General features: G+C 37.8%; 1 protein-coding gene across 8 annotated transcripts in view; it reads left to right on the top strand.

Moving 5' to 3' along the window:
* The first annotated feature begins 3,456 nt into the window (after nucleotides 1–3,456).
* limch1a (LIM and calponin homology domains 1a) overlaps nucleotides 3,457–18,897 on the top strand; it is a 58,825-nt gene continuing 43,384 nt past the window's right edge. For 4 of the 8 annotated variants that reach the window (XM_073865131.1, XM_055205623.2, XM_055205620.2 and 1 more), the window contains exon 1: nucleotides 3,458–3,971. In XM_073865131.1, the coding sequence (XP_073721232.1) occupies nucleotides 3,864–3,971 (108 nt within the window). In that variant the 5' untranslated portion in view covers nucleotides 3,458–3,863. Of the gene's footprint in view, nucleotides 3,972–18,897 lie in introns of all 8 variants that reach the window. The other 4 variants (XM_055205619.2, XM_055205622.2, XM_055205624.2 and 1 more) reach the window with 2 other exon arrangements.

Below are 18,897 nucleotides of genomic sequence, written 5' to 3'. Positions count from 1 at the left end.
TTTGTACATTTTTTTTATCAGAGAGATGATTAGTAATGCTTTACTAAGTAGTGCAAATGATTTTTCCCCCTTTGTCTCTGACCCCTATTCCCAGTCTTTTGGATTACAAAGGGTGACTCCGTAATAAATGTATAATGGTCTCTTCCACAACTTGACCTTTTTTTCTCTGTTCTCATCATTTTAGCTCTGTTCTCCTCAAGCCCTAATACTGGATGAAAGCAGTAGTGTACCCAAAAATTAAAATAGTCATATTTTGATACCAGCATGACTCACTATGCAAAATGTCTAGGCTGAAATTAATAGTAATCACAGATTTTAAGTTAGGGATAATGTATAGTAGGGATGGGACGGTATGAAAATTTCATATCATGATTATAGTGACCAAAGTTATTACGGTTATCAATATTATCATGGTTTTGTTCAAATGAGATGGAAATATTCAAAAAGAACTGATACACACACTGAAAACATTTTTTTAAAAGTTTTATTTTTGAAAATCACAATTGAATATTTCATGTCCCTGAAATTATTTCTGTTATAAAACATAAATAAATCTGTTTAATAAGTTTACCGTAAATTAATACAATACATTATCCCTTAAATGCCTCCTTGTGCAAAAAACACTGTTGCATGTGCGTGCCTGCGTCAAACTGATTCTGGCTTGACCGGATTTACTGCGAGTTTTCAAAATCACGGTAATCAAACACGGTTGTAATGATAATTAAATTTTAAACAATAATACTAACTGTCAGGACATTTTATCGTGGTTGATCGTGGAACCGGTAGTCGTCTCATCCCTAATGTATAGGCAGCCGGTTGTTATCGCAGAAATAAGCAGTGTGATCAGAACCCAACACGAAGTGTTGTCTTGTATCACACTGAAGGGGGCTTATTTCACGATAACAACCAGCTGCCCATACATTATCCTGTGTTTAACACAGCTATTTACCTCATAAGTAAGGTATGGGACAATAAATATTGTTTTGAAATAATTAATTGGCTAATTATTAACAAATGCAGACCTACTGCGAAGAAGACCTGTTTAATTTTGTTTAAAGACATTCAAATTTCACTAAAATTGCTATTTGGTTTAATTATTTGTAAATATAATGTCATATGTTATTACAGGACATTTATATTTTTGTGTAATACTAATGTTAATAATGTTAATTATGACTACATATCAAATTTATTTGTAACGTATTTATGCAGAAATCCTAATAATAAATTAAGAAAAGAGCATGTTCTCTTAACTTTAGACACAAATGTGATACCAAAGGCAGGAGTAAATTATAAAAGCATTTAATCGGCAGGTCATGATTTTTCCAAAGCTCCTCCAAATATTGGGAATATATGCAGCGGTGAAGCTTTTTGGAGGAAATTGTTTGAATTGGGGTGAGCATCTTAAAGCAACACTAAAGAGTTTTTGCTCTTTGCTCCCCCTACAGGTTGGAAGCAGAATTGTCCATTAACACTGTCGTAAATAATTTGTTCTACTGCAGCAAAGCTGGCTCTGATTGGATTGTAGGTCAGCCGTAAAGCAAGTTTTTGTAGTTTTCACTCGAACTACAAGACCGCGACCCGACGGTTGGAAACTTCTTTAGTGCAGTTTTTGCCGATAGAGGGCTGCAAAGCGAATGTGAAGTGCCGTTCACCCTGTTTCGAGTGGATGAACGGCAAGTTTTGGAAACTTTATTTTAAGAAAAAAACTCTTTGGTGTTGCTTTAATTGGGCATTTCTACAAATAATCTGGTTAGAGTTAGGGTTAGGAAAATAAGCTCAGGATGTTTAAAATTGCTCCCCAACCATGTTCTCCATAGATGGTGCCAACGAGGTTGATTTGGAATTTGTGATTAAAGATGACTTATCATGCAAATATGACTTTTTTCATGTTTAAGTGCTATAAGTTGGTCCCCAGTGCTTCTATCAACCTAGAAAATGTGAGGAAGAACAACCCAGAAACTTTGTTTTGATAAACCAATCCCTGCAAATGTGAAAAATAGGTAATTGAAATTTGTCTCCCCCTGTGATGTCAGAAGGGGATAATGCCGCCCCTTAATCTGCACTATCCAACCACGGCACTGCCTTTAGTGCAGAGATCAGCTCATTTGCATTTTAAAGGACACACCCAAACCCATTTTTGCTCACACCTACAAAGTGGCAATTTTAACATGCTATAATAAATTATTCTAGAATTATCTTTAGGTCTGACCTCAGGTCACGTCTCCAAGACCAAAAACACACACTGGTCCAGCTGAAAGCTGTATCAAATCAATATCTTAATTTAATCAACTGTATTCTTTTGAACCTTAGGCATTCTTGCCTTGGGTAGATTGTAAGCTTAATTATGTTTAGATAAATCCAAGACTAGGCCTTATATTAGGATATTTAAGTAGTTTTCACATCATACCTTACAAAAACAATGCGGTGTACATCTTGAAACAAAACAATGACACTAATATACACAAAGATGTCAGTGCAAGATGTTTTTGAAATAAGACCCCTCAAACATGCATTTTAGTCCAGAACTAGGATAAGCCCTGTCTGGGAAACCGCCCTAAGTCATTTTAATTGCATCTTTTCCATACAATTAAACTGTATGGTGAATGAGGCTGCTAGTGCCTAATATTGTGCCTATAGGTCTCGTTATGTAATTCACAGAAGACAAGCATATACGTTTGGAATAAGATGACCGACAGGAAGTTTATTTTTAATACGTTTAATATTCTATTGAAAATGAAAGAATAATAAACCTATGCAGTTTTTTGTTCTTCAGTGTCGTTTTCATTGAGCTTACTTCAAGAAGTATTGATTATTTGAGCTTGATAAGCTTAAATATTTGACTTCGTGTGGGGAAAATACAGTTAAGTGCTATGGAACAAAATGTACTTCCTCCAGGGGGCGCTTGGGATTAAGAGAAAATAAACCATTTTATCAATCGTTTTTGTGCTGACACCTACAGGAGAAAACTGGGTATAACGACACTTGCTTCTACGCCTCATCTTACTCTCTCTCTCTGCTGAGTCCATTACAAACTTATTTTTATATAAACACACATATATAGGGTCACTTATTTTTTATTAATGTTTTCTCCACATTTTGGAATAGTATCAAATCTATGGAAAAACACATTTAACTTTGGGAATTATGTTCAAAATAAAAGCAGTTCATCTAATTAATATACTTTTCCATTCAGCTCTTGTTGGCGACTCAAGTTTTGCAGTTCAAAAACATCAATTAAACATTTTTAAAATAAAAATTGAGTGTTCTAATGAAATAAATTAATCTTGTAACTTGGTAAATTTATTCACCTGTACATTTAAGTACTAAATATAATAACAGCATGTACTTACTACTTGCTGTTTACTTAAATTTATACCCAGTCTAAGATTCATAAAGAGAGAGGAATAGAAATATCTGGCCGTAACTGGAGCGGTAACGGAACTACCCTATTGTTCTCGGTAAATTCCTTTCCCCCGCGCGCTCGCGCGCGCAGTCCCGTTCTCGAAGAGAAGAGACAGTGTGGCTGACGCGCTCGGTCGTCCCGCTGGCCCGTTTTGCATTGGCTAAACGGAGACCGTGGTGTTTTTTTAGCTTATATATTTAGCAACGGAGGTCGGTCTCGTATTGCACCGCGCGTGCTGGAAAGCGCTGTTCATCTGCAGTGCTGCTGGATAACCGCAGTGTGTTGCGCTGCGTGCGGATTCAGTTAACGCTTCAACTCAGCATACTTAACTTGCCCTCCATCACGGCGAATGATCTTCATTAACGAGCGGTTTGAAAGAAAGTTGACGTAAACCGGTCGATCGAAGCTGGATATCTGATCGAGGCTTTCGGTGGCCTTGCGAAGAACCATTCTTGAAATGGCCAGTCCTGAAGACGATTCAGCATCGGCTTCCCAATTAGATCAAGCCGGATCTGTAGAAAATACGCCTGAACCAGCATTTCAAGAAGCACAGAAATGGATCGAGGTAAGCCTGCTACAAATATCCTGACTGAAGTAAACAATTCGCATCACTTTAATGGCTGCTTTTCCATCTCTGCTTGTACTTTTAGACACGATAAAGAGGTTAGATGATGCTCTGTCCAGATGTATTAATGAACATCTTATAAACAGGCCTATTGAACAGTCACCTATTTCTTGCATGTGTGTAGCGTGTTTGGTTACAGAAGCGGGCGATTGAACAGTACAGAGATCATGTGCGCGGGATTCTAGGATCGTAATCGGACTAGCGGGATTTTGACAGCTCACCAAATATTCACTCACATGACAGCCACGACCGACCTATTTTATCTGGCCATTTTAAGTTTAGACTGTAACCAGAGTTGTCTACATCAGACAAAAGATTATTATACATATTTTAAATCTGTGCAGTACTGTGCACACTTTACGGTCCAATTTCAACACGCCTCTTTAACCGAGAGATTCCAGTTGTTGAAGCCCGAGTCACGCCCACTTGTTCTCAAACAGCAACGCCCACTTTCCCGAGCTGTTCCGGTTGTCATGGCAACACACACGGGTTTCCTCAAACAGTTTGTTTACAAAAGATCTTTTGATGCTCAGACATGAAATATAACAGCGGCTCTTGGTCGTTTATTATGTTAGAATAAATATCAATCATTTTTATTTTTCGACCTGATTCACTGTAAAGTGTGACATTCATTTATATCCGTACCAGGCCACGGTAATGATATTGTGACCTATTTTAGAGGAGGAATTGAACTGGGAGCATCACTGATCTAAATTTTAGATTGATCTGGAAAAGTGTGTTTGATCTAAGGCGTGTGTTGTATATTACATTTTTTTCAGTATGAAGACCATCCGTGTTGTTATTGTTATAAGGGAGATGACTTAAAACCTGTCCAACATATAATATTGTTATGTAGATTAGTTAAAATAATGAGCATAATGGTGTGTTTACATGTTTAGCTATGTTTGTGAGACCCAAATGTCCTCACTAACCATTAAATATCATGACAGTCAACATGCTCAATGAAAAAGCTTGTAATCATGTTTTTCTTTAAATCTAATGCCATGCAGGTGCATGCTTGTGTGCGCACATGCATGCATGTGTGTTAAATTTCAATTAAATTTCACAAATCCCACTAAAAGTAGTTTGTATGTCATCCCCATAATCTCTTGAACATAGAGCAATTCAGCGTTCGCTGTTAATCGTCTATATGCCCATCTGTTTGTTTGTCCATCTATCTCGTTCAGTCTCTTTCAGTATATGCCAGTAACAGGCAAGACTAAATGTTTCTGGAAGATTAGTATAAATAGACAGGCTGAAATAGCCTTGCGCCCTTGCTGGTTGCAAATAGTTTGAACTGAATTAGCACACAGAGAGAGACATGCTTCTTGTGTCTCCTGCTAAAAATGCCTTGTCCTCAGTGGGAGAGGACGAGCACTTTAGACCAAAACAGAGGACACACGGTACCGCAGTCTACTGTTCACGTTTCTGTACAAAGACATAGACACAAACATCTAATAGTATATGCATATGTGCTGTTTTATTTATGCTTGACATGTATATTTAGAAAGCAGCTGATAGCCAACTTTTACCATTTAAAGGGGCCATGGCATGAAAATATGGCTTTTTCCATGTTTAAGTGCTATGATTGGGTCCCCAGTGCTTCTATCAACCTAGAAAATGTGAAAAAGATCAACCCAGTAACTTAGTTTTGGTAAACCATTCTCTACAAGCACATGACAAAATAGGTCGTTGAAATTTGGCTCTCCTTATGATGTCATAAGGAGCTCTTATTATAATAATACGACCCCTTAATCTGCACTATCCAACCACAGCACTGCCATTTAGTGCGGAGAAAAGCACAATTGAGTTTTACCATCATTGTGATCAGTGTTTGAATTTCATCAGCTCATTTGCATTTTAAAGGACACACCCAAAACGGCACATTTTTGCACACACCTACAAAGTGGCAATTTTAACATGCTATAATAAATTATTTATATGCTATTTTGAGCTAAAGCTTCACATATGTGCTCTGGGGACACCAAAGATTTATTTAACATCTTAAAGGAGAGGTATTTTACACTTAAAGCCCTGTTTTCAGATTGTTTATGATGAAATAGAATGGTTTTGACTGAAACTTCAACATATGCGGCTGCCCAGAGAATTTTCGGGTGTTTCTTGTTTTACCTCCCACCTCTATAATGGCTGTATAGGTGCACCGGAACAATTCTTCCCAAAATGCACCAAACTCTCGTCTACAAAGACGCGAAACCCACCGAGTGGTCAGGGGCGCTCACCGACATGCCCACACAAAAATCGCCGCAAAAGACGCCTTCCAACAGGTGTTTTAGCATTCGTTGTTAACTTGTGGACCTATTTTCCAAACGCCTCACACTCGTATATTCTTCCGTTGAGAGCTTGAATAATAGACACTCCAGCCCAGTTGGTGGCGCTAATCCGCCATTGCCAATTGCAAGAATACAAACAACGTTTCCGGCGGCGGAGTAATACCGTACCTCACAGCACATCTAATACAAGTCAATGGAGTTGGACAAAAACTACGATAAAACCTGTTGGAATGCGTCTTTTGCAACGATTTCTGTGCGAGCACATCAGTGAACACCCCCGACCACTCGGTGAGTTTCACGTCTTTGTTAACGAAAGTTTAATGCATTTTAGGTAGGATTGTTCCTGTGCACCTATACAGCCATTATAGAGGTGGGAGGTAATACAAGAAACACCCGAAAATTCTCGGGCCGGCATCATGTGTCGGGATTTCAGTCAAAACCGTTCTATTTCATCATAAACAATCTGAAAACAGGGCTTTAAGTGTAAAAATACAGAACTTGTTCTCTAAAAAAATCTTGTGCTGTGGCCCCTTTAATGGACACATATAAGATATGCATATCACCAAAAATGATGCTAATACTAATAGAAAATAAACACATATATATTAAAAAGAGATTCATTCATGTTTATAATTCGATGACAAAGTGGATGAGCTGACACTTTCATTCAACTGGCTTTTGTGCTTTGCTGACTTGTCAGTATATCAATACTCGAGTTTGCATGCTAGGTTTTAGGTTTTTTACTACACATGCTGCAGTTTTTGCTTAGATGACCTCGCATAGGGCTCATGGTTGTGTGCCAAACGGTCCATATGATATTGCACGGAAATACTAAAAGAAACACTCCCATAGCACCTGTCAGTGGCTAGAGATGGACAGCAACAACCACATCACATTACAGAAAGTTCTTCTCTGCCTAGGCCTATCATGTTTCAGGAGCCTCAGAGTTCCTCTCCCATAGACTATCAGGTTTCAGAGCAGTCTCTCTTCTTTTGACTGTTTTTTTACACCACCATTTTATTTTTTTCTTCTGAAGTCAGTCATATAGTTACTGTGGAAACCATAGGCTATATCCATACACTGAGTGCTTTCAGATGCTTCTGCCTTAAAAGATGAAGGTCTAATGTGTGTATAGTGTAAGAGTACATTTTAGTACAGATGTCTCCATCATATGACCTAGTAAAGCCAGCTGTCACAGCTGTGCAGTCCCACAGACATATACAGCCTGGGGATCAAACAATACAGCAGCTTATACAGTAGGAGACATTAGGGAGGCACATGCAGTACCAGGCTGTCTTCAGAATTCACATTCATCATTACAGTCAGAGTGGGAATTGCGCCTGATGTATCTGCACCCACTGTCTTCATTGTTTTAGCACCCATTCACTAAAGGACTTCACTAAAAATCCACTGTGTGCAATTTTCATGACGCAATTCCCAATTGTCTCCGGATTCCATGAGATTTACTAAGCCAGTACTGAATACACAGATTAAATGTGAACCCACTTTTATGTTCTGGGGGATTTCAAGTATTCATGAGTGACATCACTAGACACTGTATGAGCCAGCTGACCTCCAGTCCAACTGTTTCTGTGGGTTAGTCAATGACATCCCCTCAAATGACCTCTACAGACCTCTAAAGACCTGGAGCTGATCTCCATCTGCATCCCTACTGTATATCTGTATTTGCAGCTGATCTATTCTCTTTGGTGCCTTGACATCTCTTGGTTATTTTTGTGGTAATGAGAATGAGAATTATTTGTAGGTTCAGCTGTAACCCCCGATACATTTTGTGAAACAGTTCAAGATGTTTGTGGTTAAACCTAACAGCTAAAGCTAAACTCATAGGAATGTTGCTGGATGGTTACTGTCTCCAGTTAGCTCCAAGGTTTTCATCTTATACAGCACAAGTGGTCACTTTAGACATAGTTGAGTAATTTGGCAATCATGAAAATGATTGTGTTGGACGTCTCAACTCTTTTTCTATAGTATACTCCATATGTATAAATGTCTCTTTTAGCTTATGTAAAGAATTGCAGTTCTTTTCAGTGTTAAAATGCATTCCAGCTTCACCACCCACCCCAGCAGCACCCACAATCCTGGTGTATTTTGCAATTGTTTAAACGCAGGATTATATAACAGTGCATTTACTCATGTTGGAAACGGTTCTACTAGTCAAGAAATAATCCCCAGGAGAACCATGAAATGTTATAAAAGTTATAGTTCACCAAAATATAAAAATTCTTTAAAATTAAAAATAATTTACCCTAATTCTTCACAGATGTTTATGACATCCTTTCTTAAGTTAATTACAATGTTGTTACAATGATAAAAACAAAGTTTAGTTTAGAAGCATCTCTTGACATAAATGCAGTGTAATATGAAAAGTTTGGTTCCAAAACGCAATAAATCCATTTTTACAAATTTCGGTAAAAACGTGTTTTATATACCTAGAAAGTGAAAGAGATGAAAACCACTATTTTCTGTTACAAACTTTCCCATAGCATCTTTAGGTTATAAAAACATAAAAAATTCAAATCCATAACTTAATTTTCAAAGATTTATTATTAAAACGAATAATTTTTTCAACAAAATGCAATAAATCCATGACTCTTTTTTTTCAAAATGCTATAAATCTATTCAATCAATGTATAAATGTGCATTCATCCTTGCCATGATATATTCATTTAGTTGAACAGTGATATACACTGACAAAAAATAAACATTAATGGCATTAATCAAAACACTATCTTTGTCATATCAAGATCACTGTCATTGCTGCGGTTATACTTGATGTCATCGCTTAGCATTTTTCACAGCGATCAGCTGTAAAATGTTTTGGTCCTGCTCGTTTTCGTTGACTTTGAGTAAAATAATGTAAAGTTTTTCACAAGATCCAATGGGGTCAATGTGTTAGCATGAGAAGCTTGATGCTGTCGGGAGATAAGCACCAGTCTCCCGAGTGCTTCGCGTGAATTATTAGATGTTGATGACAATCTTTCCCGTCACAGAAAACCATCACAGGTTTATCAATGCCATTAAAGTATTATTTTGTTTTGTTTGTTAATCACGAAGTACAAAGTAGATGAGGAAAACTAGGACTCCGTGTACTCAGCGCACCGCCATGTTTGTTTACATTGCGTGAATGGTCCGCTGTAATTTCTGGAATGGATTTATTGCGTTCTGTAAAAAAGGAGGAGTGGCGTTTATCGCATTTAGGGAAAAAAGGGAGAAAAGTTGACAGAATAACACAGCGGATATTGGATTTTGCGTAAAATTTATTGTTTACTTTAATACTGACCTGATATAATACTGATTTTGGCAGTAACTCATTTTTTTCAAAAATGGCGTTTATCGCGTTTTGGAACCAAACTCTTCATATACTAGTGTTTTTATTATCTTAGAATGAGTCGTTTTAATCTACATACACCACGGGTCCCCTCACATGAAAGTCGCCATTTTGTGCCGCCATGTTTCTACAGTAGCCCTAAATGGACAAATCGCTCAACAGAGTGAGTTTCGTCACTACTGTTTTTTTTGTCTTAGACGACAACATGTTTGTCTTGTGGCGGCTCCAGTAGCTTCTCTATGTGTTTCGGTGAAATGTGGACTGAGCGCCGTTGGTTGCAATTCACAATCTCATTGCTAGATGCCGCTAAAATCTACACACTGCACCTTTAATGTTATATGCTGGCGTTTAGGCGGAAGTTCAACTATTGACGTTACATTTGCGTTTTGCAGGTCCATACTGAAAAAACACAAACTTACCACTCAGAAACGTCCCTTCCCAATCTCCGAATAATTGATTAGTCCTCAAAATCTGTTTCTTTGTCTGATCCAGGCTCATAGGGGTGGGCGATATGACCAAAATCTTATATCATATAGGATTCATTTTATATCATGATAACGATATGTATCACAGTAGAGTTTTCTTTTTATAAGTTTTTTATGTTATTAAAATCTTTAATGCCATAGAATATTCATAATTCTGACAAAAAACTTATACTAGCATAAAAAAGGAGACAAAAAAAAAACTCAATGCTGTTTGATTAAAATGAGTGACAGACAGGAGCAAGTATGTGTATTTAAGACCAATAAAGCGGCAAAAATGCTCACAAGCTCAATAAGCAGCGGATGCGCGACTTAAGGGGATCGCACACCAGCCGCGCAAGCTCAGCGTCGCATCGAGACGCGTCTAGGACAACTCTGAGGTATCGTAAACCGAAAGTGCACATTAAATAGCGCGAGCTTCGTCAGATAGCGTCTACTTCAAAATGCTAAATATACGTTAATTGTTAATGATTTGGGACAAATGTGATGCTATTTAATGTTAAACTATGTGAGTGGCGCTGTGTGGCGTGACAGGGACTTGAGCAACTTCCTGAGTCACCGCTGGGCGGCGCGGACAGGCGCCACCTGGCGGCGCCGGTGTGCGTATACTCATAGAAAAAAATGTGTTCGATTATTTTAGAACGGCGCTGAGCTGCGCGGCCGGTGTGTGACCCCCTTCACACACTCCTCTCACACAGAAACTACATGCACATATAGCACTATTGTTTGTGTTTCAATGGCTTAGAATCACTTGTTTTAAAACCGTGGTGCTTAATTATCCATACAAACATTGTTTTCATGACCATATGCACAGCAACGTTACGTGTGCGTAACCTTGATAGAGACAATAGTTCTAAATCTCTACCGGTTGACAAATTACTATCGGTTTATCGCCCACCCCTACAGGCTCAAACATAAGGTCTGCTTACGCACACACACAGAGCTACTCAAAAGAGCCACTCTGAGAAACAGCCAATCACAGCAGAGCACAACATTATTATTCAGGATCCTTTCAAATATTCTAAGGGCAAATCCTAGGTTGTAAATGGACATGTAAAAACTATTTTGGATAATTTTTGTACTTAATAAAGCCACATACCTTCTATGTAGATGTCAGAGAACTATTTAACAGATTGTATCAATGCAATCTTTGGCACCTTTAAATATGTTTTTTATATCTGGGTGAACTATTCCTTTAACATAATTCCTATTATTCAGTGCTGCAGTATGGGATAGAGAGACGTGCAAGAGGGTGTGTGGATGTTTGTCTTTGTTTTTGTTGGAGTGAAGGGAGGGACATTTTTGTAAATTATACGGTACACGTCTCTTTGCAGACTTCTTGGATGGGTTTTCATGCATGGGAATTCCATCCTTTTACATATTTGCGTGCAAATTCAGAATTCACTTCAGTTTCAATGTTCAAATAAACATCTTTGCATCCTGTTTCAAATTTAGTTACAAATGAAAACTATTTAAAATCACTGAACTGCACTGACACAAATCAAGCATTTGATGAAAACATTTCACTCTTGTATGGAGTGTGAATGCATATGTGAGGTACATTTACATTTACGCATTTGGGAAACATTTTTATCCAAAGCGACTTACGGTGCATTCAAGCTATACATTTTAATCAGAATCTGTTTCTTTGGGTATCAAACCTTTGACCTTTGTTTTGCTAACACAATGCACTACCAATTGAGATACAGGAACACGGGTAACGTGTGTACGTTTGATGTCTGTGTTTTTAAGTGCTCCGGCAAGCCTTGTGGTACCTAAGCAACCAATTAACAAAGAACCACAGGTGAATGAACACAAAGACAGACTGTGATTGGCTGATAATACATGTATGGATGGACACATACATACAGGTTTAGCATCTGAGAAAAAGATACTTTGATAGTAGTCTTAATAAGAAATCTTATATACTAAATAGTAATTGTTAGCACTAGCAGTGCATACATTAACTGGATTTGACTAACATTAAATCTCATTTGCTAGTGGGTGCTCGGCCTACCAGTTGGTACTTGAGTTTCTGAGCACTCACAGGATCTGCAGCTGTGTCCTATGCAACCACATACACATGACATTTGTCTGCTTTTTTTAAAATGCTCCAGTCACCCACATTTCTGTCCATCTAAATATAGAGTGACTACAGCTGTTCTTTATAATGTAAGCGCGTGTGCGTACATCCTTGTATAAATGCATGTACTGACACTGACTGCCTTGTCTAAATTTACACACTTCCAATTCTCTGTAAGGTCGCAGTTCATGTGTCCTGCCTGTCTCTACAAAGGGCCCAACAATGAGGGTGGCCTGATCTGGGGTCAGGGTGAGAGAGCAAGGGATGCCCAATTATTCGGGGAAACCCAGTGATGCATCTGAGCAATAGTTAAGTCCTATTCATATCACTAGATATGCAACAAGAACAAAAGTTGCTGGCCACGTGAGGAGGTGTAAACGAAGGATGCGTTCAGGCAGTCTTCTCAAAAACAGCACGTGAGAGAAAGAGGTCTCAGGAACTCAGGGCCTATTTTAACACAGTTTTCAAGAAACATTTGTGGTGCGAGACAATGATAATTGATTTAGACAGGATGCAAAGATGTTTATTTGAACAGTTATAAAAATAGAACAGGAACGCAGGAGCATGTATTCTGTTTGCCACCTTTAATTCACAGTGAAGAGCATTTGCAACCCATTTTACTTTCATAATGTGAAATAAAACAAAAAATGTGATTAAATGTACAGTAAGTTAATGCATTAGCTAACATGAACTAACAACGGCCAATACTTTTACATCATTTATTTATCTCATTTCAGCATTTACTAACACATTTTTTAAATCAAAAGCTGTATCTGTTAAGTAAGGGATAATGTATAGGCAGCAGGTTGTTATTGTAGAAATAAGCCCAGCAGTGTGATCATCTTGTATCACATTAAAGGGGCTTATTTCGTGATAACAAGCTGCTTGTACATTTTTTTACCTTAAAAGTAATGTAAGAAACATTAAAAATTGATTTGGAATATTTTATTACTAATTATTAACCTTCTGCGAGAAAAAAATATTTATTTTCGGTCTTGACATAGATGTTCAAATGTCACGAACACACTATTTGGTTTAATAATTTGTAAATATAATATAATATGTATTTACAAGTATAATTTAATGTTATTAAAATTAGGGATGGGCGATATGGCCTAAAATCCATATTGCGTTATACATTGCAGCCTCTTGCGATAGCGATATGTATTGCGATATAATGATTTCAATAGACTCGTTTCAGAACAGGTTATATAGACCCTTACAAAAGCCAAACTGCTAAAAAAAGTAAGTAAAAGTAAACCGTTATGGCCAGATTAGTCTTGTTACCTCTCTAAGCTGGAAATTTTGCCTGACACACTCTACAGCAGGGGTGTCCAGACCTTTTTGTGTGGTGATCTACTTTTAAAATGATAAAGCTGACAAGATCTATCTGCTAAAAAACACAGTTAATTATTTTTATAACACTAAACACTTTAAATGCTCGTGGGGACTGTAATGCATATATACTGCATGTTTCACAATTACTAGACCATAATGCCAATTTCGCGCGTGGAGCAGCAGTTAACTTATGTAACTTATGGCTTAAATCCAAAAAATAGATGTTGCATCGGTCTTTTTCATGAGTTCCTCTGTTTCGCTAACGCTTTCATCCATGTTTATTCGGCTGCAGCTCGTGGCTCTAAAGTTCGCGGGTAGATTGTGTCATCAACAGGCATTATCGCGATAGTGCAATAGATTTAAAATCTCTATCGTATGCCAATTTTCTATCGTTTATATTGCATATCGTTTATATTGCCCATCCCTAATTAAAATACATATTTATATTTGATTATTGTGTAATATTAAACTATACCAAATCAAAATGATTTGCAGCATCTGGGTTACTGTGTACTGTTGTTTCAGGCGGTTATTTCGGAAAAACATACTGTACTTGGAATGTTGCGACTGGCCAATCAGAATCAAGCATTTAAGAGTGCCGTGCAATAAAATTAGTTAATGCACCATGAACATACATGATACTGTATTGGCATTAACAAAAATTAATAAGTGATGAAAACCTATGTTGCCTATTGTTAGTTCATATTAGCTAATGCATTTTTCTAATGTTAAAGGAATAGTCTACTCATTTTCAATATTAAAATATGTTATTACCTTAACTAAGAATTGTTGATACATCCCTCTATCATCTGTGTGCGTGCACGTAAGCACTGGAGCGTGCTGCGACGCTTCGATAGCATTTAGCTTAGCCCCATTCATTCAATGGTACCATTTAGAGATAAAGTTAGAAGTGACCAAACACATCAACGTTTTTCTTATTTAAGACGAGTGGTTGTACGAGCAAGTTTGGTGGTACAAAATAAAACGTAGCGCTTTTCTAAGCGGATTTAAAAGAGGAACTATATTTTATGGCGTAATAGCACTTTTTGGGAGTACTTCGACTCGGGGCAGTAACACCCTCCCTCTCCCATTATGAGAGTGAGAAGGGGAGCGGACTGTTCAGGCGAGTCGGAGTGCTCCCAGGGGTGCTATTGCGCCGTAAAATATGGTTCCTCTTTTAAATCCGCTTAGAAAAGAGCTACGTTTTATTTTGTACCACCAAACTTGCTCGTATAACTACTCGTCTTAAATAGGAAAAACGTTGATGTGTTTGGTCACTTCTAACTTTATCTCTAAATGGTACCATTGAATGAATGGGGCTAAGCTAAATGCTATCAAAGCGTCACAGCACGCTCCAGTGCTTACGTGCACGCACACAGATGATAGAGGGATGTATCAACTATTCTTAGTTAAGGTAATAACATATTTTAATATTAAAAATGAGTAGACTATTCCTTTAACAATTACAACCCTAAAGCCTATTTTTTAGTGATTTACTGTTTTTTACATAAAATCATCCTACATAATGTCTGTGAAAAATAACCTTGATATTTTTAAAGTTGATGGAGTAAAACCATGACAAAGATTGAAATGTTACTAATCTCATAATTACATTTTGGGACTTTAGCCTGGATTTCACAGTGTGTGACCAGAGGAAGACAATGGATAACAATAAACATAAAACTTTAATAAACAGGATGATCACACTTAATATAACATATAGGCTACTTAGACGATAACCGACATGGAGGAGGGTAATCATTGGCAGGTGAGGATGATGATTAACACAGTTCAGGTGATGGAGTGAGGAGGAGGATGGGAAATGTAGTACGGATGGAGATGAATAGGGAAAACGAGAATATAGGAGCGTGACACATCACAAATATTCATTATTTGTTATAAATTTGTCATTTTTGTTGCGAAAGTGTAATGTTCAATTAAACATACTTCACATTTAAATAATCTGCTTTGTTTAAAAATATATGCTCAGTTTAAAACATCATAAAAATATGTCTCTAAAAACAATTATTAATCTTTGCCTTACGACTACTAAAAATGTGATTAAGGCAAATAAAACCTGGGCCAGCAGAAAGTTTTTTAAAGGGACACTTCACTTTCCAGCTCCCCTAGAGTTTGATTTTTACCATTTTAGAATCCCTCTAGCTCAGTGTTTCTCAACCCTGGTCCTCAAGGACCCCCTTCCAGAAAGTTTTAGATGTCTCCTTATTTAAAACACCTGAACCAACTAATCAGCCTCCTTCCAGAATGTCTCCCTATCAAGCTAATAATTTAAATCAGGTGTGTTAATTAAGGAGACATCTAAAACATTCTGGAAGGGGGTCCTTGAGGACCAGGGTTGAGAAACACTGCTCTAGCTGATCTCCGGGTCTGGCGCCATAGATATGTACACTAGATGTCGCCTTGGCTACGGCAGTTCATTGGACCGAATGCGTCAAATAGAGCCGCCATCCGCATCGTAGGCAATGGTTTAACGGAAATAAAATCACCATAAATCGTCATGAATGCGATTTTCTAGGTTTTCTTTTGGTTCGTTTTAACAGTCAGACATGTATTTAGCATTGAGTCCAGAAAAAAATTAAAGTTTTAGGGCCCTATTTTAACGATCTAAGCGCATTGTCTAAAGCGCACAGCGCAATGTCTAAATAGGCGTGTCCGAATCCACTTTTGCTAATTTAACGACGGGAAAAATGGTTTGTGCGCCGAGCGCATGGTCGAAAAGGGTTGGTCCTATTATAATGGGAGTATTTTGGGCGTAATGTGCAATAAACCAATGAGAATCTCAGCTCTCATCCCCTTTAAAAACCTGTTGCGCTGGCGCTATGTCTAATCTCTATTTAGATGGCGGACTTTGTAAACTGAAAAACTAAGCGGAGGAAGAAGATACCCAGTTTAAGATTAATGTTAAATAATTGTGTTGTTTTTCAATTGTATTGAAATTGTTTGTTTTTCATAAAAACCTGTTTTCTTTTAGTCATGGAAGTAAAAAAGCAGGCTTTTAATTGCTTTAAATGTATGGCTATCCAATATCATCAAAAAAAATGTATAAGTATGTAAGAAAAGGTTTGTACTGTAAAAATACTTTATTTGTAACAAACAAGAGATAAAGAATTTACAAACGGCTCTCCGCAAGGTTCAGCACTTTGGACAGCGTCAGTTTTTTTTAAGCATTACTTAAAAATGTTTCTCATCTCATCATATCCACAGGTACAGAGTCATCATATACAATAAATCCGTGAGGTAGCATTTAAAAAAAGAACATTTAAAAACAGATCCATTTGTTTAAAGCAAAGCATTTATTTACTTACCAGGCTACAGGTGAAGCAGCTCTTTGTGCCTTCTAACGTCTCATAATTAGTCCTCATTTATGTTCAAGAGACTCAATAATAATCTTTTACATTCAATCCTTTAATCTTCCATATTTAAAAGCGTTTTTGTGCTGCTGCGCATTCATGTATGTGTTAAGGAAACCCGCGTTGTCCTCCCGTTTAGGCACATATTACTAATGCGCTCTTAAATAGCAAAAAAACATATTGCACCATTGACTTTAAACTTTGAGCAGGTTTTTGTTGGTCAATGGCGTAGTCTATTTTAGTTGCCTCAAAATAGCAACGCGCCAACAATCCGCCTGAACACACCTCATTTTCAGACCAGAACGCCCATGGGTGCAAAAGGAGGCGCAAATGCATTTGCTATTTAAACAACGCGGCGCTAAACATGAAAATGATAATTACGCAGGGTGGAAACTAGCAAAAGACACTTGCGTCGCCGATTACGCTGCATTGCGCCTAGTGTAAGATAAAGCCCTTAATATTATGAAAATAGACTTTTTCTAACTATAATGTATAGTGCTAGTAGGCCTAATATCCATAAGCAGCACAAAGTCCGGCATCGCCCATGTATTCGAAGTAAAGGGGGAGATAGCAGCTTTACCTAGATACTTCCTATGACAAGACCCCTGTTCCAAAATGGCGGCGGTTTTGACGCATGCTTAGAACCCCAAGGCGACATCTAGTCCCTGTGTCTCAATTCGTTCCCTAGCTCCTGAGGTCGTGAATCAGTATATCGTGTACACAGGCTCGGGCACTGGTAAGGACCCTCACTTGACATTGGGACACTGTTCACTTATTTTTCTGTCACATGGCTGCTTAAGCACGTTGTGCTCATTCAGCTGTTACTCATCAACAACCGGCAAAACCAACATCTCTCTGACTTAATTTTAAACAGCGCACTGTGAAAAACGCTGTCATTATTCTCTTACATATCCGTGCATAAATTTGGAGGAATATCATTACATTTTAAATGTTTTTTTTTACAATTTTAAATAAATACTAATATTTTAAATATTGAGTAGATTGTGGTCCCTTACTGTGTAGCGGTGTGTGTTTATATTTAAAACTAAAACAAACGTTTGTCTTTATAAAAGTTCTGTCACATTTCATAAATGTTTGTCTTTATAAAAGTTCTGTCACATTTCATAGATGTTTGGTTGGCGAGCTTCAGAAAAGGTCACGTGATTTCCATTAAGGGAACATAGGGACCATCGATGCTCACTGGTTTTTGCGATGCATTGTGGGAATTTTTAGGGAATGAACGTTCCAGTGCACTGGACGGATTTTGCGATTGAGACAGCCCTTAAAATGGCCGACTCCCTGATCAGTGCCCTGACTACTGAACAAGGGAGCTGATTGAGACACACGATGGTCTGGCGCTAGCACTTGTAGCATATCTTAGCATAATCCATTTAATCTAATTAGACCATTAGCATCGCGCTAAAAAATAACCAAAGAGTTTTCCCTATTTAAAACTTGACTCTTCTGTGGTTACATCGTGTACTAGGACAGACGGAGAATTGAAGGTTGCGATTTTTCCAGTCAGATATGGCTAGGAGCATTACTCTCATTCCGGCGTAGTGATCAGGGACTTTGCTGCTGTAACATGGGTGCAGCAGGCGTAGTAATATTACGCAGCGCCTGAAATATTCCCTTCCTATTGAAAGTTACCAAGGGGACTATTGTGGGGCAGTGCATAATACCACTACGAAAAATATAGAACTCTTTGTTTGTTTTTGTTTGCGCGATGCTAGTGGTCTAATCAGATTTAATAGATTATGCTAAGCTAGTGGTAGCGCCAGACCCGGATATCAGCTGAATGGATTTCAAAACGGTAAAAATCAAATGTTTTACTCTAGGGGAGCTGGAAAATTAGCATACATGTATTTTCAAAAAAGTGGAGTGTCCCTTTAAAGCAGACCTCTGTTAAACTGTGTGAACTCTGCTTATTTCTGTTGTTTTTTAAAGATTTC

This window comes from Misgurnus anguillicaudatus, chromosome 3 (assembly GCF_027580225.2).
Source record: "Misgurnus anguillicaudatus chromosome 3, ASM2758022v2, whole genome shotgun sequence".
NCBI lineage: Eukaryota > Metazoa > Chordata > Actinopteri > Cypriniformes > Cobitidae > Misgurnus > Misgurnus anguillicaudatus.
This window is presented reverse-complemented; position numbering and strand designations above follow the sequence as displayed.